The following is a 27811-nucleotide window of genomic DNA, read 5'->3' as shown; positions in this document are numbered from 1 at the left end:
CCTGTTGTTATACAGTCACTAAGGTGTTTTGAATCATTGTCAGCACTTTGCTATGTGGTTTCGTGTGTCAGTGCAAGGGTGTTGCTATGCACTTGATAAGGTGTTGTGAATGCTTGTTTATTATGTGGATATGCTGTTTCTGGATGGTTTCCAGGATGTTGCTGTGTGATTGTGAGGGTGTTCTCAGCAGTTGTTAGCATGTTGCTATATGGTTAGACAGGTGTTTTGAGCAATTGCTAATGTGATTGCTAGGAAGTTCTTGGTGGTTGCCAAGTTGTGTTGATTTGGGGTAATCAGTGGTCGTTAGGGTGTTCACTGGGTAGTTGCTTACTTGCCCAGTCAAGGTTTAAAGCCCAGGAAACACATATAGGTAAAACGGGGCTAAAGGCTCCACAGGGGTAAAAGGCTCCTTTGATTTTGTTTTCCTCTAAACCACTAGATGGCACAAAAACTTGCAGCAGCACTTTCCAAAACTTCCGCTTTTCAAGATGCACGTGGATTTTTGGCTGATCCTTGACGCGATCGACGGGCAGCAGCACAAAGTTGATTTTGTGCTAATTTGATGTAATTTTTTTTTTTTTTTTTTTTTTTTTTTTTATGTTGTAGATTTAAGTAGCAAATGAGAATCACTAAAATTATTGAATATATTTTGAGACAAAAGTCTTGTTAATGATTTGCAACAGTTTTTCAATAACAGAAGAATATGTAAAAGTATGGTATTTGGGGTAAAAGGCGCCCCTGCTGTCAGGGCTAAAAGGCACAATAATCAGCATGATAATAAACAGCTGGCTGACTTTTCCATTTGTTGACATGACATGGTAATATCATACATTAAGTTGGGTGTCCACTTTATAGAGATAATCACCCTATTTCCCTAACCCTATCCTTCGGATGAGACGTTAAACCGAGGTCCTGACTCTCTGTGGTCATTAAAAATCCCAGGATGTCCTTCGAAAAAGAGTAGGGGTGTAACCCCGGCATCCTGGCCAAATTTGCCCCTTGGCCCCTGTCCATCATGGCCTCCTAATCATCCCCATATACTGATTGGCTTCATCACTGTCTCCTCTCCACCAGTAAGCTGGTGTGTGGTGGGAGTTCTGGCGCAATATGGCTGCCGTCGCATCATCCAAGTGGATGCTGCACATTGGTGGTGGTTGAGGAGATTCCCCCATCTATGTAAAGCGCTTTGAGGTCTCAGTATATAAATGCGCTATATAAATGTAACGAATTATTATTATTATTATTATTATTATACTATTTATAATGAAACCATCATATTTAAAAATATGATATTAATCATTTTACATAATAAAATATCATTGAATGATACTACTGTAAATCTAAATTAAATGATTATGAGATAAAAAAGATATTTTATATTAACATATTTTAATTACAGTATAATTATTGAACAAAAATTAATTGTTTTATTTATCAAAATAAACAGAAAATAGTACAAACTTTGTTAAAGTGATTGTTTTGCGCAGGTTTGAGCTTAGACATCATTAAAAAATATATATTATTTTAACTACAGTATTTGTATAAATACTGTTTTACTGTTTGCCTTTTGCCCCCATGCTGGTGAGCCTTTTGCCCTGTGTGTGGGGTAAAAGGCCCACCTTGCCACCTCATACATTTATAAGATTTTTAAACAAAATAAACCACTTTTATGATTTATTTTCAAACAAAATCTGTTGCTCCATAAATGTTCAGACATTTTTTTTTTCCCTGCAATCATACACTATGGGAATAGTGAAAAGCAATTTTTTTCTTAAGGTGTGCCTTTAGCCGCGTTGTACCCTACTTCTAAAAATGTATACATTGAATGCACTATAAATAATTTGAGTAAGTGTCCACCAAATGGATCTGCTAGTGGTGCAGAAACTACACATTTAACCTTTTTCTACATTAAAATATGATTGTAGTTTGCGCACAGCAGATCTCTTGAAATGAAATTCTCTTGAGTGATGGGAAACTCCAATTTCATGTTTTTCCAATGGGGTTACTTTTTACATAGTTTTTTCCTTCACCAAAATTGAACCCAAACATCAGTCAGATGTGTCAATATTATCAGGGTAACCCATTTGCACTTTTGCTTTATTCTGTTTGCACTTGAAACGTTAGTGACATGCTGCGACCACAAACACTGAAGTGAAGCCCACACACAGTCGCAAGGATTCTCTGTCTGAGTCATATAAGAGCTCTTTAACACCACACACCCCTCCAAACACATACACATACACTGCATGAATGTCAGTCTGGATTGTAAAGATATGTGTGTGTGACATTTAGAGAGAACTAATGCTGATACAATCATGTTTTCCACACATCCCACACACTCTTACAGCTGTGGTAAACTAATCTTCAGACGCAACAGAAGCTCAGCTGCACATCTTCTAAGGACAGTTGAAGCAGAGTTTCAGTACTAAACCAGAGAGCAACATTAACCTCAATTCTGATCCTCTCAGCCACTCATGCGACTCAGACACTCATACAATATTGTCATCAGTGGTGAGTGAATGTACTGAGGAAACAACAATTATTCGATCCGTAATAAAATAAAGGTGTTTTTTTATTTTTTTAGATGTTGCAGTTGTTACTTGAGTGATGCCATTTATTGTTTTAGATATTTTTAGATTCATAGTTTGTATGTGGGTGTTCTTTAGTCTAACATTTACACAAGTGGCAGTTTTTAACTGTAAATGTACGACGGTAACACTATGTACTGTACAGTAGCACCTAAAGTTACACCTAAAGTTAATATTCAGGTCAGTATGAAGTATAAATAAATAAACAAAAACGTACCCTGATCTTATTGGTTTTGTTTAATTGCCACTAGATGGCGCTTTGTATGTATCTTAAAACTAGACTAAGTGCACACAAAAATGTTGTACTGCAGCTGAAAGTGGTCCAAATCCAAATTGCTCCTCAAATTATTATTATTATTATTATTATTATTATTATTATCTAGCACACACTTAACCATGAGGTACATCACAGGATGATTTTTAAACAGCACTGAAATTTAATGCACTATACATTATATTATATATTGACTGCCTTTTAGTGTTACTATTCAAAAACACACATTGTGTATACGCACAAACACACACACATAAGTTTAAATTTAATTAAAATATTATTTTAATTAAGTTTATATTTAATATAAAATGAATACATTAATGGTCGATTTGTTTTTAGTGCATTTCATCAAATGTTAAAGAAACACCCATCTCCTTTCATGGAATGACCTCTAAGACAAAGAGAGTTTGAGAGACAGAGCTAGCTTTAATTTTCTTAGCACTTCCTCTCTCGTTACATAACCCCTCCCTCCTTCCTCTGTCTGATCCCATCTGTAAATTCAACTCTCCTCCTCCCGTGAGGGTGGACTTGGTATGATCCACTTGCCCCAGACCCAAGGTCTGACTCTGAGCAGAGAGACAGACGCGGCCACTGGCGCTGCTGCAGAGGAAGTGCACGACTGAATCTACAGCCTAAAGTCTCAGAGACAGAGAGGGAGATGAGCTGTGTCAGAGTCCAGTCTTGCTCTGGGACGGCAGACTGACTGAAACTGCCGGTAAAGCACTCAGTTTTCACAGCTGTGCATCTCTGTCACTCTGGAGTCATGAGCTCAAAGGGGACGAACCTGCACAACAAACGTCTTCCCTGTGAGTATTTCACATTTTGTTGAATTATTTTGCTCATAAAGATATGACTCTTCTTACACTCTGCTTGAAAACATGCATGACAGATGACCAGTCACTAATCAAAAGAAGAATCATTGTGTTTCAGTCAGTATCATTAAATAACATGTATGGCTAGTTGTCACACTGTTTACTCCAGTGAATATTTCTCAGTTTAGGGTTATTATTTTTGATAATCAGTTCCTAAATCAATACGAACCCTAAAAATTCCCTTTATTTCCCAAGAAGTTTAACTTTTCTGACTGCATTCCTCACTGTCATTTGGCATGCCCACCTGTTATTGTAAAATAGTTATTGAACACAAAGCAATTAATGAAAAAGATTAAATGTTAAAGACTTGCAAAATATAAAACCTTAAATATGTATAAAATTACAAAATATAAAACATATGACAACTTGCCCCAACCTGACATTTATGTAAAAAACCCTTGTCCTGAAAACAAATCTTATACTTTTTACCGGATGTATGCCAGTATGGTTTTGTTTACTTGTTTGCAGCAGAAAAAATGTAATATATGCTGATGTTTCAGTTTTAGTTTCAAGAATTCATAATGAATTTATAAAAATATTCTATTCAGTTTGAATCCAGCATACAAAACTATTGCCAGTGAAAACAATGTAATTTACGGTGGGCAAGAGAGCTCAAGGCACTGCAAATAAAGAAAACACCAGCAAATAGAAAAAAACACCAGCAAATTAACATCTTCATCAGTTTGCCAACATATGTGCTGCAAATACTCACAACACAACCAAATACAGAAACGCGTTGCAAATACTAAACGCAACCTAAAACAGAAAAGCAATGCAAATACCCACATTCCCACAATGCAACCAAATACAGAAACGCACTGTAAATACTCACAACGCAACCAAATACAGAAATGTACTGCAAATACTCACAACACAACCAAATACAGAAACATGCTGCAAATACAACGCAACCAATTAAAGAAACATACTGCAAATACATTGCAACCAAATACAGAAATGCGCTGCAAATACTCACAACGCAACCAAATACAGAAATGTACTGCAAATACTCACAACACAACCAAATACAGCAACATGCTGCAAATACTCACAACAACGCAACCAATTAAAGAAACATACTGCAAATACTCACACTGCAACCAAATACACAAACATACTGCAAATACTCACACTGCAACCAAATACACAAACATACTGGAAATACTCTCATTGCAACCTAATACAGAAATGCGCTGCAAATACTCACAACGCAACCAAATACAGAAACGTGCTGCAAATAGCACAAAGATTTCTGCAACTGATGAAAACTCTTGCAAATAGAAAAAAAACACCAGCAAATTAAGAGAACATCTTCATCAGTTTGAAAACACGAGTGCAGCAAATACAATACAACCAAATACAGAAACGCGCTGCAATTCCTCACAACAAGTGATGAACCTGGCTCGGACATGCTTATTGTTCAATGTCTATTCGTCAGTGGTGTTGTTGATGACCTGAAAGATTTATTTTAACATCCTGATCGTATGTGCATTGTGAGTATTTGCAGCGCGTTACTGTATCAGCCTGCCCGAAGATAAGAGGTCATTGCGGACCCTCATCCCGGAAGAGGAGTCCCTCAGTAAGTCTGACCAGGGGTGTGAGCCCACGACATCAGTGGCCGAGGGTATGTGGGTGGATTTTGAGACTGAGGACTGGCTGATTGAATTCTGCGCTGAGGTATTGTCTCCCACCCTATCCCACCCCATTTTGGATTTTTCATCACTGTTCCTGATGGACTGTATGAACTTTCTTCCTGTTTCCTCTGAAACTTCATCGCTGTTTCTAGACAGCACAGACACCTGCATGGACAATGTATTGTTACCTTTGACCCTGTCTAGTCTTCTTCTGCCTCCGTCACTGCCCAGCTCAGCCAGTCCTCCAGCCCCATTTCTGCTGGAGGTTGTCAGCCTTTCGCCATCTCCTGCAATGCCAAGCACTCACGTCAAGCCTCAGGTCCTGCAACCACCATTAGCGCCTGAGCTGATAGATCCAGTGGCTCCACCTCCTGCCTCAGATTGTCTCACTCCGTCTTGGCCTGTCAACCTGTCGGCTCCACCTTGGCTCCTCCCACCTTCGGCTCCACCAGACACCGTCAGCCTTGCGGCTTCACCGGGTTCCTTCATCCCACCGGACAGTCGTCACTGCTCCTCCACCATGGACTTGCTACACTCCGTTCCTCCACCCCTACGGCTGCAGCGGGCTCCTCTTTCCCTTCAGGTACGCCTCCTCGGTCCTTCATCACACCGGCATCAACTCAGTCCTCTGGCAGTCTGGCTCCTCCTCAGATGATCGTCGCCCCGACATCGCCTTGGCCTCCTGATGTCACTCTTCTCCATCGGCTCTCACTACCTAGGTAGTGGCTAATGGGGATTCAAATAAACAGATAAACAATTAAACAAACTCATCAGATCATCACACCTGTTTGTCATCTCCTTATTATCACTGTCTTTTAAGTTCCTCACCTTTACTCTGTGTTTGTCAGTTGTTGTTTGTGTGTGCGTGTTACACACGCTGTTATGTTCCCTTACTCTTCATGGATTATTTTATTAAAAGACCCTTTTGTGCATTGAAACCTTTTTGAACTCTCCTTCATCCTAGTCATCTTTATCTGGTAACAATTTGCAGCACATGTGTTGTTGGTACTTGGACTTTTGACTAAAAGCATATAACTTCATGTGGCAACTAGCCCCGGTCTCATGTGAATGTGTGACAAAACATACCTATTATTCTCCTTGTAGAATCACTAATAACAACATTAAAAATACCTCCCTTATTTGGACATTTCCTTGGCTGAATGAGGGGGGGGGGGGATCTGTTATGTAGATTTTCTATTTCTAAAGGGCTTCCGTTGTTTTGACCAAACATTTAAAGAGCTGGGGCCTCATTTATAACTGTTGCGTACACACAAAACAGGCCCTGAAAGAGGCATATGCCACTTCCAACGCATAAGTTGTCATTTATTAAAAAAAAAAAAACTTGACGGGAAAATTTTTTCACCTGCACGCAAACTCTGACCCATGCGAACGTACATTTTGGACACGGAGCAGTTTGGCGACACCGATGGTGGTGAGCTGGAGTTAAATGTCTTTTTGGTTACTTTTAGACAGACCATTTTAAGAAAATTACATATACAGAAAGATAATACAAATATAATTTCACTCACCAAGCCTATCACACGAAGCAAACATCCATCCATTCTTAAATGTCCGCGCCAGCGAGCGCGTTGGGCCGTTAAGTGAAACTGACGCATTTTTATCTAATGGCAGATGAAGGAAAACCGTAAATCTTCATTAAGAGTCCTAATCATAAATACAATGCATGTTTACATTAACAGTTTAAATAAATAAAATAATGAATAAAACTATGTTTTACTTCTGATATAAATATTTAGATTAAATATGCCATTCTCATTAATGGAGTTAAACACTTAAATTACATGAAATCACTGAAGTTACTATTAGTCCATGAGCCAGGGGGGTCCATCGGTATCAACGGGGGGGCAAATGCTATCATTGTTTTTTGGCAAGGTATACACCCCTAGTATTAGAAAAATCACGATAGCAGTGCAGCGGTGGTAGCGAAATCACTTTTTTGAGCTCATGAAGTTACTAACCCTCTAAAATAAATTCCGTTTTTGAAATCTGGTGTATATCTGGTTTAGGCTCATGCTAGGGATATTGTCAATATTCTATAATATGGTGCTTGGTATCGCTGGAAAGGGGACCTTTTAGGCTTTCATTTATGCCCAGTATTGAATCTGCCTGACAAACACAGAGGTCACATGACTTCTTTAAACCAAAAATAACACACATTTTTCCACAATTTCCGCCTAAACTGTATGCTTTCTTTTATCCCTGTGGCATGAAAGAACACCACGGACACAAAACTCAACAACTTCAATACTCAAGGCACTCTGATGACTCAGAAAATGTATAATATACCCATACTATTTATTTGTGAGAGCCTTAAATTAGACTTGTGCAGCCAGTCTCATTATGGAACCGGCAGGAATCAATCACTGTAAAAATCTATTATTGGAATGTCTATCCATTATAAAAGTGCAACTATCCATTATAAAAGAGCATCTGTCCATCATAAAAGTGCATCTATCCATTATAAAAGAGCATCTGTCCATCATAAAAGTGCATCTATCCATCATAAAAGTGCATCTATCCATCATAAAAGTGCATATATCATCATAAAAGTGCATCTATCCATCATAAAAATGCATCTATCCATTATAAAAGAGCATCTGTCCATCATAAAAGTGCATCTATCCATTATAAAAGAGCATCTGTCCATCATAAAAGTGCATCTATCCATTATAAAAGTGCATCTATCCATCATAAAAGTGCATCTATCCATCATAAAAGTGCATCTATCCATTATAAAAGAGCATCTGTACATCATAAAAGTGCATCTATCCATTATAAAAGAGCATCTATCCATCATAAAAGTCCATCTCTCCATCATAAAAGTGCATCTATCCATCATAAAAGTGCATCTATCCATCATAAAAGTGCATCTATCCATCATAAATGTGCATCTATCCATCATAAAAGTCCATCTCTCCATCATAAAAGTCCATCTATCCATCATAAAAGTCCATCTATCCATTATAAAAGTGCATCTATCCATTATAAAAGAGCATAGATCCATTATAAAAGAGCATCTATCCATCATAAAAGTGCATATATCCATTATAAAAGTGCATCTGTCCATCATAAAAGTCCATCTCTCCATCATAAGTCCATCTCTCCATCATAAAAGTCCATCTCTCCATCATCATAAAAGTGCATCTATCCATCATAAATGTGCATCTATCCATTATAAAAGTGCATATATCCATCATAAAAGTGCATCTATCCATTATAAAAGTGCATCTATCCATCATAAAAGTGCATATATCCATTATAAGAGCATCTGTCCATCATAAAAGTGCATCTATCCATCATAAAAGTCCATCTCTCCATCATAAAAGTGCATATATCCATTATAAAAGAGCATCTGTCCATCATAAAAGTGCATCTATCCATCATAAAAGTCCATCTCTCCATCATAAAAGTGCATCTATCCATCATAAAAGTGCATCTATCCATCATAAATGTGCATGTATCAATTATAAAAGTGCATATATCCATCATAAAAGAGCATATGTCCATCATAAAAGTGCATCTCTTCATCATAAAAGTGCATCTATCCATCATAAAAGTGCATCTATCCATCATAAAAGTGCATCTATCCATTATAAAAGTGCATCTCTTCATCATAAAAGTGCATCTATCCATCATAAAAGTGCATCTATCCATCATAAAAGTGCATCTATCCATCATAAAAGTGCATCTCTTCATCATAAAAGTGCATCTCTCCATCATAAAAGAGCATCTGTCCATCATAAAAGTGCATCTATCCTCATAAAAGTGCATCTGTCCATCATAAAAGTGCATCTATCCATTATAAAAGTGCATCTCTTCATCATAAAAGTGCATCTCTTTATCATAAAAGTGCATGTCTTCATGTTCATTTTATGAAGTATACTTAAGTAATTTTCAAGTATATTTTTTAAGTATACTTTATGTAGTAAGTATACTAATATCAATGTGTACTTGTAGTAAACTTGTGTACTATTTCAATGCTGCTTGGGACTAAATTGGCCCACTTTTAGTATTTTTAGTATTTGTAAGAGTAGTAAACTAAGTACACAACTAGGTTTCTCATTTGTAATGCATCTGTCCTACAAGTGAACTTATAAGTATACTAGTAGTTTACTATTTTAATACAAGTAGTACATTTTTTAGTTTATGAAAGTACAAACTGATGTGTACTCTCAGTAAACTACTAGTTTTGTAGTTTATACTGCAAGTATACTTGTAAGTTTTCTTTAAGTGAACATAACATTATACTTATAGTTTACTATTTATATATTATTTTTGCACTTAAAAATATACCTTTAACTGTACTTTAATTTTAAAAACATTTTATTAGCTTCATGCATCCTTTTTTAATCAACACTTGAATGACAGTAAGTTTCATAAAGAAAGGCAACATTTTAAACAAAAAAGTAGAATTAGAGTAAATTGCTATACACTACCAGTGGACTAGCCTACACAAAAATTCAGATATGCAGAATTAGAAACATATCTGTTTTATATCAATATTCTAATCAATATTTTCAAACAATGTAAGTTTCATAAGACTGTATATGAAAAACTATGTAAAAAAAAAAGTATATTTAATTGACTACTCAATCAAAAGAGTTAACACAACTACAAGACAAGTATACTTTGAATTCTTAATTATTCTTTTAAGTATATCTGGATCAAAAGATTGAGTTCAAGTACAGGCCAAATATACCTGGGTATTCATAAAGAATCTTAATGCAATGAGTAGCTCCTAGTGACAAAATTCTAAGAAAATTCTTAGAAATGTGGGCGTTTACTCTTAAAATTAAAGAAAAAATCCCAGTAAAGAAAAAAATTATTCAGAAAGCATCTTAACCCTTAAAAGAGGTCTTAAGGTCAAAATTGTAAGGAGTACGGACGAGGACTTTTCAGAGGCTGAAGAGTTTCTTTAGCAGAGGAGAACATGGCAGAAAGATGAAGAGGGAGAAAAAATGTGTTGCAGACAATGGATGACAGTGAGTTAATAAGATGCTATAGATTAGATCGAGCAGGGATCATGTTTGTGACTGATCTTAGAGACGCGCTAACATCTCCGACACAGCGTAATAAGTAAGTAATAAGTAATCACTACATTACTATATTTGGCAACTGGGAAAATGCAACATTGCAGCAGTGTGTAATGTAGTCGCATGCAATTTCAAAGTGAAGGCTTAGAATAGACCCTATACTTAAAATCACTCTTTTTTTCCTTTTTGGACAACCAGCCAATCACAGTCTTCAAAAGATTGTGTCATACATAGCAACGGGGTCAGCCCCGCCTCCTCACTAAGATGAAAGTTTTTGTCTTTTCCTTGCTCAGAGTTGCTCTCAGATTGGCCCCAAATCGCTCTTAAGCTAAGACTCCTATGTAAAAGTTTTTAAGCTAAATTAAAGGACAAGTTCGGTATTTTACACTTAAAGCCCTGTTTTCAGATTGTTTCTGATGAAATAGAATGGTTAATTCTATTTTAACCCCCCCCCCCCCCCCCCCGACAAACAGAATACCCTATTAGTCCAGGGCCAAATGGCCTAGCCTACATTAGCTACTGCTACTATTCTGCTACTATCCCCCACCAATTCACAAGCACAAGAGAAAAAGTATTTTGTACTTACATTTAATACCCCTGGAACTCAATGGAAGTTGATTGAAGATGGCATAGTTGATAGTGTTGTTATAACCAGTCAACTGAACCAACAATCTTTTCACAAAACTGACAAAACCTTGTCAAACTTTCAAAATCCATCAACATTCCGTGCATGAGCTACATTCTGACATTCTAACTGAAAGTGGGTGAATATCAAAATACACGATAGAAACATTTTGTTAAACCACTTACAAGTGTTATGTTGACAACACCATTGAAACAATTACTTTTTATTACAACTGTACATGAATAAATAGGCCATTTGGCCCTGGACTAATAGGGTATTCTGTTTGTCCATTCTATTGGCTCTATTCTATTTTGAAGACTTGTGCTGGCTGCACAAGTCTAATTTAAGGCTCTCACAAATAAATAGTATGGGTATATTATACATTTTCTGAGTCATCAGAGTGCCTTGAGTATTGAAGTTGTTGAGTTTTGTGTCCGTGGTGTTCTTTCATGCCACAGGGATAAAAGAAAGCATACAGTTTAGGCGGAAATTGTGAAAAAATGTGTGTTATTTCTGGTTTAAAGAAGTCTTGTGACCTCTGTGTTTGTCAGGCAGATTCAATACTGGGCATAAATGAAAGCCTAAAAGGTCCCCTTTCCAGCGATACCAAGCACCATATTATAGAATATTGACAATATCCCTAGCATGAGCCTAAACCAGATATACACCAGATTTCAAAAACGGAATTTATTTTAGGGGGTTAGTAACTTCATGAGCTCAAAAAAGTGATTTCGCTACCACCGCTGCACTGCTATCGTGATTTTTCTAATACTAGGGGTGTATACCTTGCCAAAAAACAATGATAGCATTTGCCCCCCCGTTGATACCGATGGACCAAATTTGGGGCCCTGGCTCATGGACTATATATATATATATATATATATATATATATATATATATATATATATATATATATATATGTTCAATATAAATATTTGTAGTGGATGCAATGCTTTTGAACACTTTTCCTGTGGCATGTTGTGTTTTAATGTTTTAACTACAGAGATAATTGCTTATCATGATAACAGCAGATTGTCTGAGAAAATATTTTATCCTATCTGTTTCCATTAAAAATATAAATCAATTAAAAATACTGTTTGGCCAGTGGAAAAGATTGAGAAAAACTATATGAAATGTATTTTACAATATTTGATTTATTTATTCAAAAACAAGGCAAGGATAGGCTACTAAATGATGGGATTTATAAAGGGAATTTTCCGCAGGTTCTGGCACACGCACACTTTTAGTAAGGATCCTACGCACAGTTTTATAAATGAGACCCCTGATAACTTGATGAACCTGTCAAAGCTAACTGGATTCTAGATTTGTTGTTCCTGAAATCCCTCTAAATGAAATTGTTTTTCTGCCATTTTTAGCAGATGGGACTGTATACAATCCAAGTTCCCACACTCTCTGGTCTCAGACACACACATGCTTAGAGGTTGATACTGGAAATTAGATTGGCCACATGAGTATTTGTTACACTATTTTTCAATTTTGCTCAAATTATGAGTACAATGTCCATGTCTGTCAAAAAGATTTGCACTCCAGATGTTTAGGATGGTGTCATTGGAATGACTTATCTGGAATGGCACTTGTTGAATGGCACAAGTAAATGGAGCAAATTGTCTTCATTTGTGTTACAAATAATTATGGTAATGTTTCTGATTTGTCAAAACAAGACAATATGGTAAAAACTGAATGACAAAGACAGAGAAAAATAGACTAAATGGATGAGGTATGTTTTACTGGAAATTACGCTTCACATTTTAGCGACCATTAATTCCAAAAAAGGAGAAGTGCCTACTTGATTCTGTTACCTACTGATGCATTCAAAATCAAAATGTATTAATTTTGGGCTAAAATATACTTGGTTTTATCCTTATAACTGTGTGTGTGTTCAAGCATAGTGGCTGATTCTGGGTTAATTGCACTAATGAAGAGACTTTTAACAAATGACACTTCACTCTGATAAAGACTGTGAATCAAACTGACTCTACAAATGCTGTCAAAAAGTATTTGCCCCTTGTCTTTTTGAGATTATGCATACCTATACAAAATGTGTGTTTTTTATTTTTTTTATTTAAGTGGGCAGTTCTATAACTTTCTATAATAAATACATGACATAAGATGTAAATTGTAGTTTTTTTAGTTCATGAAGGGTAACTTTTTATAATTCATATGTTTTTGTTGAAGATCTGATATGCCATTTAGTGTATAATGTATTTAAAAAAATACAGAAAATCAGATCGCAACAAACTTTTTCAAAGCACTATATGTATCACTTAAAAGTCTTTAGATGATAGCATGAAAAGTCGGGAGAAATTTCAATGAACCTACAAGGACTACTTTTTATCTTCTCACTTTAGGAGCTTATATAGTGTGGGCAAATGAATGAGAAAAAGATAAGAGATACACTCAAGTACTTTTGGTCGACAGCACTTGCTCTTGTTCCTTACTCCATGCTTCATACTTTCCTTATGACTCATTTTCATGTTACTCATCTTGTGGAATCATATAGAAATTCCTCTCAGTCTGTTTCACTCACATTGTTCTCTGGGACTTTTCTGTGAATCCCAGTATCTCTGAAAATAGAACTAATAGAGTTGGTGGTTGCTGCCTTATAAAAGCTGAATTAAATATCTTGGAGTTTAGCTTGTTAACAATCATTTCTTTGTCAGATAACTGAAGATATTTAGTTTCTGGGTTTCCTCATTTTCAAAACGCACACACATATACTCCCACTATTAATAATTCAGTTTGTTTTGGAAACCACAGTTGTGTAACCTGGATTTCTGGGTCATGCAGTAACTATTTATGCTTCTGTTATTTCTATAAAAGGGTTTAGCAGACTTTCAGAAATATGCTCTGGTAATTCTCAGACACTTAAAGGGGCAGTAAGCAATTTCTGAGAAACACTGTTGATAGTTAAATCAACCCAAACAAACACGCCCCTCTCTTCCTTGCTCCGCCCCCAAAATAATAAATTTGCAATGCAAGAGTGAATGTCTCTTTATCATAGCTGAAGCAAACCAAAATAATGCTTCATAAAAAAAGCGAAAAATGAACATACAGTACACAAGAGTATAAGCAAGAGTTTGTTTTTAGTCGCCAGTGGCACCCGCTCCAGACAAACAATGTCACTCAAAACTGTTCTGTTTCTATAGCTAACATTACAACAACAGCAAAAAAAAAAAAAAAAAAAAAAAAAAATTACTCACGTATAAAGCAAAAACAACGTTGTCATGAAGTCTAAGCGTTGGTGTAGTAGGCAGACGACCGGACGATGAAGATGAATACAAAATCAGATTTTTTCACTGATATCACCATAACACACACACACACACACACACACACACACACACACACACACACACACACACACACACACACACACACACACACACACACACACACTTTAAATAACAATCCAAAAATACCACACACACACACACACACACTTTAAATAACAATCCAAAAAAACCACACACACACACACACAAACACTTTAAATAACAATCCAAAAATACATGCTGTTTTCTTCTGATGGGTTGTACTTCAGTAGTTGTATCATGTACTACATGATACAATAAAAGTAATGAAATGACAAACATGACTTATGTTAGAGATGCTTTTCAAAAACTCTAGCAAACCAGACTCAAAAGTATCATCACTCTCATGCACACATGCTCAGTGTGTCAATGCATCAGTGCTAACCACTAGTCCATAGCTCCAAAGAAGCATGTTGTTTAGTGTGTAGCATTTTTGGGTACATCACCCTTCACATTATGTGGACATACTGCAAAGTGACGACTGCTATTTAAACCGAATACAGTGTGGCATGTTTCTGTCTGCTGTTTGATGGATGGCAGAGATCATTAAAATAGGGAAACACTAATGAACAGCAGCAGCTCCAAATGACCTGACAAATCATGACATTGGTATGGCATGACATCTTTTATAACAGACCTGTGACATCATCACATTGTGCTTAGGACTGAGTGTTACATAATGATCCTAGCAAATGGAAATGATAATAGACTGTTGTTATGCCTTAGACAAGCTGTTTTTCTTGTATGGTACATAGATATAATAAGTTGCTTTGCATTTAATCAGTTATAATGCTTTAATGAATAAATGTATTCATCATTAGTATATAAATCCTGGATATGTATTTATAACCCATGAAATCAAAACTGGAGTTTTGTGGCAACTTTGTTAGTCTAATATCTTGGTAACATGGTTGCATATTCCTTAGTATGGGTGGGCAAAATACTGGTAGACATGATTAACTGGTATAAATTTGTCAACCGGTAGAGATCTTGGACTATCGTCTTTACGGTTACGCTCCTGTGATGTTGCTGTGCTATGTGGTCACGAAAGCTTATCATTTGCATGTGTTTTTAAGTATTGCAGTGTAAAAACAAGTGTTTTTAAACTGTTTAAAGGGATAGTTCACCCAAAAATGAAAATTCTATCATTGTTTACTCACCCTCAAGTTGTTCCAAACCTGTATGAGTTTCTTTGTTCTGCTGAACACAAAGGAAGATATTTGGAAGAATGTTTGTAACCAAACAGATCTCGGTCCCCATTGACTACCATAGTATATTTTTTCCTACTATGGAAGTCAATAGGGACCGAAATCTGTTGATTACAAACATTCTTCCAAATATCTTCCTTTGTGTTCAGCAGAACAAAGAAACTCATACAGGTTTGGAACAACTTGAGGGTGAGTAAATGATGACAGAATTTTCATTTTTGGGTGAACTATCCCTTTAAGCACTGTAGGCAGCGAAAGACAACTCATTTCGCTATATGTGCACACTTTAAGAGAGATGGTTTCTGAGTGTTGTCTGAAGGGCACGTGTACATGACAATGATGTACTAAAAATGGAAAAGTTTTTCCTTTGCATTTTTTTGGGTACAGACGGCAATGTTGTCAAAGCGATCCAAGTTCACAAGGATCCGCGAAATCGATTAAAAATGTTTTATTATTCATGCCAGGCCAGTAGTTGCCGGGATCACTTTGTAATGAAAAACTATGCACCTATAGACTGAACATGTGACGTAATACACATTAGGGCTGTCACTTTATGTTCGAAAATCGATTGCACAATCGATCGGACCAACCAACACAAGTTTCGAAAATAGGGAATCGATTTCAATGGCCTTTTCTCGGAGCGCGTCCAGCTCCTCACGATATACCCGCAGCGAACACGCGTCACACAGCAACTGCAGGCTCTGACAAACACACATAACAGCAAATTATACTTCTGCATAATGTGTCTCTTTTTACAACAAAAATGTGAATTCTGCCGGTATTCAGACAGTCTCATGCATACAGGTACAGATTCGGGCTACAGTCGCCTACGTAGGTGAAATTTGTTTGACATTTCTAATCATAAACACAGCCATGTTGAAGCCTGCAGTAATGTTTCTCATTGATGTTATGGCAGTCCACTCTGCTTATTGTTTTTCGAGAATGTTGCACTCCTGTTTGTCATTGTGCACGAAACATCACGCCAATAAATCATTAGAAATATTGCTGACTTGTGCGCGTCTCAAGCACCCTCTTTACGTTTGTCCTAATGCCTGTTAGTTGTCCGTGGATTTGCCTATATTTGGCGTTGAAAATGGAAACGTCTTTAGACATGGAAAATCGATTTTACAATCGATTCAATGAACACTTATGTCTCAAAAATCGAACAGGACTTTTTCACAAAAGTGACAGCCCTAATACACATGCGCATAATGTTGCCATTTTCACAAATTTGTGTTTTTGTAGTTCACACAGAGACAATAACGGTATCATTTTCAAAAACTTAAACTTTGAAAGGTTTTTGGGCCAAAATGCAGAAAGTTTTCCGGACAAAATGGCCCAAACGCATTAAAGTTTTCCGTTTTTAGTTGAAAACGATGTAGTGCAAACTGCCCCTGAGAGACGTGATCATCTCACAGACATCGCGCAACCAGCACAGAGAAGGAATCCTCGCCCTGCATTAACTGTGATCTGTTATCAGTGATCCCTCCCAACCCTCCTTTCCCAACTCCTCGTCCTCCTCCAAAGTCCCCACCCTCACCTCCCTCCCTCATTTCCTGTTCACACTCATTCTTAGTTTCATTATCATGGACTTTTTAGTTAGTTTGTCTTCCTTTGTTCAGTTTCCCGCCACTTTGACCCTGATCTTCATCGTGTTTCCTGCAACCGGTGGTGACAATATCGTTATCATGAAACAAAATTTGGAAATATCATGATATAAGTTTTTGGTCATATCGGCCACCTCTATTCCTTAGCTGACAAAGCAGAAAGCTAAAGGGAAATCTGAGAGTGTGTTATAGTGAGTTTACCATGTCTAAGGAGTGTTTTTAAAATGGTGAACCAGTTTCTGAACTAAAGTTTTTTCCCAGTGTATTGTCAAGCAAGCACTTTGACCTTTCTTTTACCATATTTGATGTACTTTATTATTTGTGCATTGATCAATGTTTATATGTAGGAGCAATCAAGTCTCTTCAGAAGACATTAATTAAACTGCTTAATTCATATGGATTTTTTTTACGATCTCGTTATGAACATTTTTAACCCATAAAAATATTTGGTGGAATGATTTTTCAATGGAAGGACAGCAATCTCTCAGGTTTAATTTAAAACATCTTCAATTGTTTATTGAAGATGAACGAAAATGTTATGGGTTTGGAATGTCATGAGGGTGAGTACACGATGAGAGAATATTCATTTTTGGGTGAATTAATCCTTTAAGAGCTTGTGTTTATAGCTGAATACTACATCCTTCATCCAATGACTTCAAATAATTTTTGTTTGTGGGTTTGAAAATCCCCATTTCTGGTTTATGGTTACCATACTTGTCAAAAGTGGGTAAAATCTGTTTTAGAGAAACATTCTCTTGTCATTTTTCAATGAGAGAAATTAGCATCTGCTTTTTAGTTATATTTTAAGGTATGGTTTCTTAGTAAGTCAGGGCTTTTACTCTCAGTCCCTGAGGTTTAACTCATGAACTGTTAACTCATTCATCTGGAAAGTTCATTTCCCATGTCCTGTTTTCAAACTGTCCTCAGAGGGATGTGGTGGACTGGTTTTAGTTTGTTGTGGGGCTGTAATGCTTCTGAAAGTCAAATGTTTTGGATGAGATGACTGGAAGAGGTTGATGTGTGGTTAAGGCATTCCTGCTGTGGTAATTACACAAACCTATGACTGACTATTTATACAGACAGAATACATTCCTGTAGATGAGTCCAAGATCTGTAAAAATCAAGAGCTGCATGACGTGTTTATTTGTGTCTGAAAAGGTTAAGACTGTTGGCATGTCTCTGAAAGTGCCTGTATGGATGCTGTGCCATTTCCGGTACCCTGCTGGATCATAATCCCCAGAATGCTTTAGTATGTGAACCACTATGACAAAGAAAGTTGGGGGTAGGGCGGGGTGGAAACAGTGCTTTGCCTTGTATGGAGAAAATGACAAATCAGTCCTCACAGACAATCCGCCTTTCTTCTGCTTTGATCTAACAAGTCTTGCTCACCCCTCCCAACCTACTACTGTGTGAATGGACAGCACAGTCTGAAAAAGGGGGATGAATGTGAGAAAGAGATGAGTCCAAGAGAGGAAGAGAAAAATAGAGTGATCTCATCCTCATGCGGTTGTTTACTTGCCTTATGAATGATCTTATTGGATGATTTGGGGCAGCTTCAGAAAGCCTCGTGATGAAGTCATTCACTTTAAATCAATCACTGATTTAGTCTGATTGGAAAACAGTGGCTGATCAATTGTGGAACATACTACTCCACAGCAGATCTGACTCCATCCACTACTGCACTGTTAACGTAAGCTCCAACAACTGACAATCAAAATTAGCTATGTGGTTGTTACGTTTTCGTTCATTGCCAGAGGAGAACTGCCCCTCCCCCCGACTGAGCCTGGTTTCTCCCTGTTTATTTCTCCATTCTGTCACATGATGGAGTTTGGGTTCCTTATACTGTCGCCTCTGGCTTCCTTAATTGGGGACACTTAATATCCACCAATATTATTGATTTGACTGTACTGACGCTGTTTAATGAGCAGATTGCTTGGTTGTTGCCAGGGTTGTTGGTTTTAGGAGCTTTCCTACATGGTTTCTACCCTGTTCTTTGTGGTAGCCAAGGTGTTTATATGTAGTTGCTAAGGTTACAGAGGGTTTTTCAGAGAATATGTCTAGGGAAAGGTTTCTAGGGAAAGGGAAGCCAGCCCTTCTCCCGAGGGCTAACTTCTTGAAGAGTTCAACTACAACCCTAATAAAGCTAATTAGCTAACCAGCTAATCAAGGTGTTCAAGAATTATTATAAATAACAGGCATGTGTGCTGAAGCAGGGTTGGAATTGAAGTCTGCAGAGGGTAGCCCTCCAGAAGCACGGTTTGGTACCCCTGTTCTAGGGTGTACTGGATAGTTTCTAGGACATTACTAGATGTTCTGGGTGTTTTTAAATGGCCCAAAAGTCAAAAGACCCATCAACGAGATGACCCATCAATCAATAAGAATTGAAGTACTGTACATTAAATTAAGTATTGTATTGTAAATGAATAGAATGTAGCTATTGCTGCCTACAAGCTGATATGTGACCCTGACGTCAGGAACACTCACGAGCTCTGCCAGATCTGCCAGCTGACATGAATAAACACCATGTCCACTGCACTGGCATTTTGCAAAGTGCAAGAGTGGCCAACAAAATTTGGTTTTCTAAGGACAATAGCTCAGTCAAATCACATTTGCCCTGACTTGCTCCTTTCTCGATCATATCAGAGAAAATGTGATTTGACTGGAAGGGAATGCCAGAGAATAAAACAAACTGCACCCCTGAGCAAAGCACTTAACCCTGCGTTATTTCAGAAGCATCAAGTCATCATTTTATTTTCACACACATGCACACACTCAAATATGCACATGGCAGATGTCAAGGACCGAGTCATACCACCCTGGTTATGCAATATCCATTCATGGCATGTCTGTCGAGTTTTAAGTGCCTCAACCTTTCTTAACCTTTTATATAAACACAGCCATATGTTTTTAAATATTAAACTTGAACAAGGTCATGGAAAAATGCAAGAGGAGATCCCTGCAGTGTTCAAAGAGCCGAGTTTATGTGTTGAATGGTTTGCCATTTGGATACTAGAATGCCACTTGTAGGTGAAGACTTTATTTCAGTTCCACTGTGATGAATTCCTGCTTCAAGCCTAGTTTGTCCCTGCAGGATTGAAGGAATGTTCTGGGTTTAATTTACGTTCAAGTGTAAGTTTGCTAAATACATGTTATTCATCTTATTCTGAACAAATATGTATTATTTAAAAATGTGTTTTAATCTCATAATATTTTATCAAAATATCATAACTTGATCTAGTGGTGACATATGCTGGACTTCTCTAATTATTTAGTCCACCAAAAGCTCAGCCCTTCTCATACAATTGACTGCAAGTCCATATCCACATTTTAAAGAATCAAGTCCCCGCTCTACGTTTTCTCTTTTTTGAAAACCTGACCTGTTTCACTCAACTATATATATATATATATTAGGGCTGTTAAACGATTAATCGTGATTAATCGCATCCAAAATAAAAGTTTGTTTTTACATAATACATGTGTGTGTACGGTGTATAATTATTTTCTATGTATAAATACGCACACATGCATGTATATATTTAAGAAATATTTGCATGTATATACTGTGTATATATATATTTATATTATATATAATTTATATTATATATAAATATTTTACATATAAATAACACATTTTCTTAAATATATATATATGCATGTGTGTGTATTTATATATAGAAAATAATTATACTCTGTACACAGACATAAATTATGTAAACACAAACTTTTATTTTGGATGCGATTAATCACGATTAATCATTTGACAGCCCTAATATATATATATATATATATATATATATATATATATATATATATATATATATATATATAAACTGTTGCTACTTTCATTTCATTGTAACTTAAAGCTCTTTTGGTAGCATCTGTGACATTCTTCTGTTGATTACCAAAAAACAAACAAACAAAAAAGGTCCCCACCCACCACTGTTAAAAGGATGATTTAGACAACTTTACTACTCACATAATTATTTTTGCATAGGTGAGAACCAATATAAGCTCTGGATGGAAGAGGAGCAGTATCAGGGTACAACACAATCATATGAGCACCACATCTCAATTTTTAAGAATCTGAATAATGTCTTGACAATTTGAAGAAAGTCAAGCAGCTAGATCACATGAAGTTTCATTTTGTGACAATTTTTGATCTTGTGATATTTTGTATAGTTTGACATTTATGCATTTTGAATCCATTAATGGAAATGGAATGAACTTATTTACGGAAATGAATCAAGTTCACAAACTTTTTACTACTAAAGTTTAAACGAGAGATTACAACATCTCTGTTAATGCTCTCATACTCGCAATCACAAAACTGATCATTGGGTTATTCATAATGTTGCTCAATTTTATAAACCATGCAATGATAAACCATCACAAATATTTGTTAAATATTCAATTTATTGCCCAGTCCTAAGACAAACCTGTTTACACACACTTTGTGCTGAGCCACACAGTACTGTCAGAAGGAAAAACAAATGGGACTCCCACTCTGCCCATTCTGGCTGCAATGGTCAGCTAGAGCAGATCTGATTAGTTATTCAGAGTGACAGCGCTGTGGCCCCTGGATGCCTCCCGTCGTCCTCACTGCCACCACCAGGCGAGAGAGAATGACCCCGTCTTACACAACTGCCTACTCTGGCGGTTTGCCTGTCAAATGTGATGACTCATGGATTCTTTAACATAAATAAAAAGGAAATAAAATCATCACAGTCTTACAATACGCAAAAGTATTTTGCTACCCTAAGAGAACAAATGAGATATTAAAGAGTTTATATTTGTGATCTTTCTTTTTTGGGAGTGTCTGAAAGGGGTTGTTCATTCAAAAAATACAATTCTGTCATTATTTACTCACCCTATGTCCCACATTGACTTTAACTGGATGAAAAAAACCAACAACATTGAGACATTTAAAAAATATGTTTGTAGGTGTTCCACAATAGAAATAAATGCATAAAGGTTTGAAAATATATGAGACATCTGCTCAAACATTGGTGGTGGAGGATGGTCTCTATAATGTAAACACATGTTGGCAGTTGGTTTTGGAAAGTTACTGCACAGTGTTAAATGAACTCTGCCTATAGATATGGTTCATAAATGCTGTACTTCAAAGGTGCACTGATAGTTTAAGCCTATAAATCTGTAACATATTTGTTACACACGCCTTCTGTCATCTGGTCGACAAGTTGACACTTTTTTGGCCAATAAAAAGCCTTTTGGTTTAATTAACTTCCCCATTCAGATCATGGTACCTTTATCTTTACTGATTTCTATTAAGTAAATGTCAGAATAACTTTTTTATTGTTTATAAAAAAAACTACAGAGATTTGATCATAAAACTAAACATTTAAATAACATATTATTGGGAGATATATTCATTTTATGTAAGAAGATTTAATTGATTTACATTACAAGCTATCAGAATTTTAATTTTTGGCCATATAAATACCAAATTGCATATATTTGCTCTTGTTTTTTTATAGCTCCGTATTCTCCTATATCATACTTTATCAAATGCATCATAAAAGTCTGATGTATCAAATATGACAACAAACAACACGTATCAAAAGTAGAAAAAAATGGTGGGCCAGAAAAAGCTGTTTGATTTTATTTTATAATGGCACCACCACATGGGGCCTAGTACACACACACACACACACATATATATATATATATATATATATATATACAGGTGCTGGTCATAAAATTAGAATATCATCACAAAGTTGATTTATTTCAGTAATTCCGTTAAAAAAGTGTATATAGACTATTATATAGACTCATTACATGCAAAGTGAGATATCTCAAGCCTTTATTTGTTATAAATTTGATGATTATGGCTTACAGCTTATGAAAACCACAAAATCAAAATCTCAGAAAATTAGAATATTACATGAAATCACACAGTAATTACACAGTAATCCCATGGTCATTGAACCAGGTTTTGGTTCTTTTGGCAGTGTGGGCAGGTGCAAATCCTGCTGGAAAATGAAGTCAGCATCTCCATAAAGCTTGTCTGCTGAAGGAAGCATGAAGTGCTCTGGAAATGTCCTGGTAGACGGCTGCGTTGAGTGGACAGCACAGTGGACCAACACCAGCTGATGACATGGCTCCCCAAACCAGCACAGACTGTGGAAACTTCACACTGGACTTCAAGCATCTTGGATTGTGTGCCTCTCCATTCTTCCTCCAGACTCTGGGACCTTGGTTTCCAAATGAGATGCAAAATTTGCTCTCATCAGAAAAGAGGACTTTGGTCCACTGTGCTTTATTAAATCCAGAGTCAACGCAAGCGTCGACCAGGACATTTTTAGAGCACTTCATGCTTCCTTCATTTTCCAGCAGGATTTGCACCTGCCCACACTGCCAAAAGAACCAAAACCTGGTTCAATGACCATGGTATCACTGTGTAATTACTGTGTGATTGCATGTAATATTCTAATTTTCTGAGATTTTGATTTTGTGGTTTTCATAAGCTGTAAGCCATAATCATCAAAATGATAACAAATAAAGGCTTGAGATATCTCACTTTGCATGTAATGAGTCTATATAATATACAAGTTTCACTTTTTTAACGGAATTGCTGAAATAAATCAAATTTTTGATGATATTCTAATTTTATGACCAGCACCTGTATATATATATATATATATATATATATATATATATATATATATATATATACAGAGCCTGGGATAATGTTCACAGTTATCCCCCTCTGTTGACAGCCTTGTTCTACGGCACGTCCGGAAGCAGCTGAATGCGATCAGCTCTCCTAGCACAAACCAGATAATCTTTACATTATTCCTATTTTAGACCAGGTTTAAAAGGAAGATCCAATTATTTCAGGCTCAGCCTGTGCCTTCTAATTATGGCTGAGTTGCGGGACACTGTCTCTGTGAGGCTGGATGTATTAATGACTTGTGAAAGGAAAAAGAATGCCATTCTCTAACACTTTAGAGCTGTGGTGCAAGCTTTAGGGCTGTTATTTCAGTTGAGCTGATACTTGTCCCGTGTCACTTTTCAAGGACAGTGAAACACAAATGTCAGGCTGAACATGTCATACTGACAACACATAATTGTTGCTTGTGTGTAATGTAAAAAGATTCTTATGCAATAAAAAAATGCATAATGAATGCACTCTAAATACTACATCTCTTAAATGTTTATAAAACTGCATCTGATGAAAGCTGATATTGATACTAGTTTTCCAGCGTTGCTTTACCCAGAACGGGATGTTTATATTTTGAATTGCTTAGTTTCTGGGTTCAGGGTGGCAGATGACTCATATTGTCTATTTAGAGATGGTTGTGCATGTGCTAACACACATTGAGAGGACTCCGTATATAGACCGGTGGTCAAAGGTCAGTTTTCTTTGCCTGCCAATATTACTGTCAAAAAACACATTCATACATGTTTTTAATGTATGGTAAAACATGTTTTATATGATTATCAAAACAAGACATTGATTACTGCTTATTCAAGAAAGTATTATGGCAGTACCATGGTTAAGTATATGTGTTCACACTCCAAGGTATATATAAAAAGAGCATGACGTTTCAAATAAAACTTGTTTTGAAGTAAACAGAGATTGTTTAGTGTCTTTATCGACCATTTTTCCATTTGAAGGTTTTAAAAGTACTCCGGAGACAATTTGTTAGCTATTTTGTCTCTATAAAACAGACACACAAATGAACATGTTTACATGATGTCCTATATTTAAAAGGAATAATCTACTTAGGAGCCTAATACACACCACCTATATATTCATTCCAGCTTGTCAAATAAGGCTTAGGTAAGGAATGTTTATCTGTCCTCTGCTCTGACTCATCAGTCATTCTGAACAAACTGATACACAATGTTCATATTATATCTGTAACACTCTCATACATTCCTCAAATGTTTATTTTGTCTTAGCACATCATGTTCTCTTTCTAGCCTTTTTACTTTAATTTAGGCTACTACAAAATTGGCTGAAGTACACAAGGCACACAAAAACTGTGAACCACTGGTCCGAATTTTATTAGAAGAGATATTACTAAATGGACATGCATAATGAATGCACATAACTCTAATTGTTGCTCTGAACAAACGATCAAAAACAAATTAGATCTCAATGTTATGATAGAGTGAGTATAGAGATTTCAAGTAACTTATGCCCCCTGCTGGTGGATTGTTGCTGTGTTTTTGGAAGAAGGTTCTAGAGTGCAGCTTGTCCATTCAAAGAATTGTAGAACTAACTGTTGCTTAAAATTTAGAAAATGTGGTGTTAAGCAAATATCCTGTTAATGGGTGTTGATGTAATATTTGACTAAAGTTACTGTCCCTGTTTTTGCTGATAGCGGAGACAGAACATGCACAGAGAGTCCCGGACACAGAGTCGGCCCAGCAAATGAGGCTGAGAGAGAGACAACGATTCTTTGAGGAGGTGTTTCAACACGATGTGGATGTCTACCTCTCCTCTGCACACCTGCAGATAGATTATAAGAGACGTGAGTTTGAACACACACATATATGGGTGACTCGTTTCAGTTAAAAAAAATAATAATAATTTTGGGCCTTTAAAAAAGTTCATTTAAAACTGATAAATTTAGGCTATACAAAGTTTTCAGGTAAATTTAGGAAAATTGCACTTTACACTTTTTTTGTCAAACTTATTTAAGGAAAAACAATATCTCTGCCAGAGTGACAGCTTGAAGATCAACAAATGTCATACATTTTAAGATTATTACACCAAGATCAGAAAGTAGATATGATGTAGACCAACTGTTTTTTTCAAAGTTCAAAGTTAATTGACTACAAGCTAACTTGTGTTTGCTTCAAACAGTAAGAACTGTCATTATCATCTCTCTCTATCTCTCTCTCTCTCACACACACACACACACACACACACACACACACTGGTTTCCATGTTTAAAAGCGACTTTCCTTAGACATAATGATTTTTATACTGTACAAACTGTATATTCTGTCGTCCTATAAACCTAGACACCACAGAAAACTTTATACAGTGTTAAATCTACAAAAAACTTTATACAATGTATACGCTGTTTCCTCACCAGGAGCAAAAAAATGTCCCCAGGAAGTCAAAAATGACTGGTATTACTATCCTTGTGGGGACATTTGGTCCCCATAACGTAGGGAATACCAGGTGCACACACACAATATTAATAGATCAATATCACACATTATAGCAAAATCCACTTAAAGGTTGAAAGACGATCTTTAATTTAAGACGTGATGATATAGATGAAACCTACTTTAAAGAAGATTATAAGTAGCCATATTCACATCTAATCATTTTCTTTTCATCTCACATGTTGTGTCTGACCCTCCTATTGCAGCTCCCTTAGGAAGCATCTCATCAATGGAGGTGAACGTCGATATGCTAGAACAGATGGACCTGATGGACATCTCTGATCAGGAGACCTTGGATGTCTTCTTCAGTGCCAGCGGAGAGGAAGGAGCACTGACATCTCCTCTTCCAGGTATAAACTCCACACCAGTCTAAATGGCCGTTCACACTGATTGTGGGTCCACAAGTTTCTGTATTGCTAGGTGGTATTCCTGCTTGACTACAATATCCAACTGTATCAGGTATCAGGTGACATGGGCTCCACTGTGTGCATTGCCATTTGGTGTTTGCATAAAGTAGAACTCTACTTCACTGCATTGCCATCAGTCTCTGTTGCTCATGACACCTGAAATTGACATCTTCTGGTTGCTTTGTTGCAGCAAATTGCCGGCAGTGTAATTGTTACCTAACCAGGTGCAAAGTTCCCTGTAGTACACAAAGTAGTCTTTTTTTATATCTACTGAAAGTGATAGTTACTACCAAAAAGATCATATTTTTTCCCAATGTAATAGTATATGGAGTGGCATTGTGGACTATTTGCCAACCTGTTCTCATGGGAGAACTTGACAATTTAAGGAGGTGGTGATTTCAAATTAATTTGTATGATGTAATTCACATAGAAAATAAGCATGAAGGTCCACACCTACACAGCTTGTAAACCATAAGCAGATTGTATGAAAATGTACAAATGAATTAGTACAAATTCATCTGAATTATCAACCAAATCCTCAAAACGTAAAATAGTTAGGAATTGCTGTGAGTGTGTGAATTTGCACCCAGGTTGTGACACAACAAATATAGCAACTTTTGATATATTCAGAGTAGCATGCCAGCAACAAAGCAACCTCATTTTCAATGAGAGTTGACAATTTTGGAAGCATACCTATGTTCATAATGAACATAATATGTTCCTAGGTCCTGTTCCCCAGTTCAATGGTCTGTTAACACACATTAAGTAAACCTTTTAAAAGTTCAGGACTCATTTTCCCAGAGCCATAAAAATAAACTTCTATCCCTAACATAAGGGCTATAACCTTTTGTGAATCCATTACTCCAACCATTTGTTTAGTTTCCTCAACTCTAGACCTATTATACTGAAAGCCATTTGGCAATGCTGTGGAACTGAAAATTTTATATTTCATGAACTGATTTAATGTTACTACATATAGGCAGGGCTTGGCATTTACTTTTTTGCTCACCAGTCACTGTGGCTAGTGGTTTTCCAAAGTTACTAGCCACTTAGCCTTTAC

General features: G+C 36.5%; 1 protein-coding gene across 1 annotated transcript in view; it reads left to right on the top strand.

The window, feature by feature from the left end:
• Positions 1-3373: 3373 nt before the first annotated feature.
• LOC307150691 (dysbindin) overlaps positions 3374-27811 on the top strand; it is a 28889-nt gene continuing 4451 nt past the window's right edge. The window contains exons 1-3 of the mRNA XM_079858122.1: positions 3374-3668; positions 25549-25698; positions 26551-26694. Of these exons, the coding sequence (XP_079714248.1) occupies positions 3626-3668; positions 25549-25698; positions 26551-26694 (337 nt within the window). The 5' untranslated portion in view covers positions 3374-3625. The remainder of the gene's footprint in view (positions 3669-25548; positions 25699-26550; positions 26695-27811) is intronic.

The sequence above is a fragment of the Squalius cephalus genome, assembly GCF_949319135.1.
Source record: "Squalius cephalus genome assembly, chromosome: 22".
NCBI classification, from domain to species: domain Eukaryota; kingdom Metazoa; phylum Chordata; class Actinopteri; order Cypriniformes; family Leuciscidae; genus Squalius; species Squalius cephalus.
This window is presented reverse-complemented; position numbering and strand designations above follow the sequence as displayed.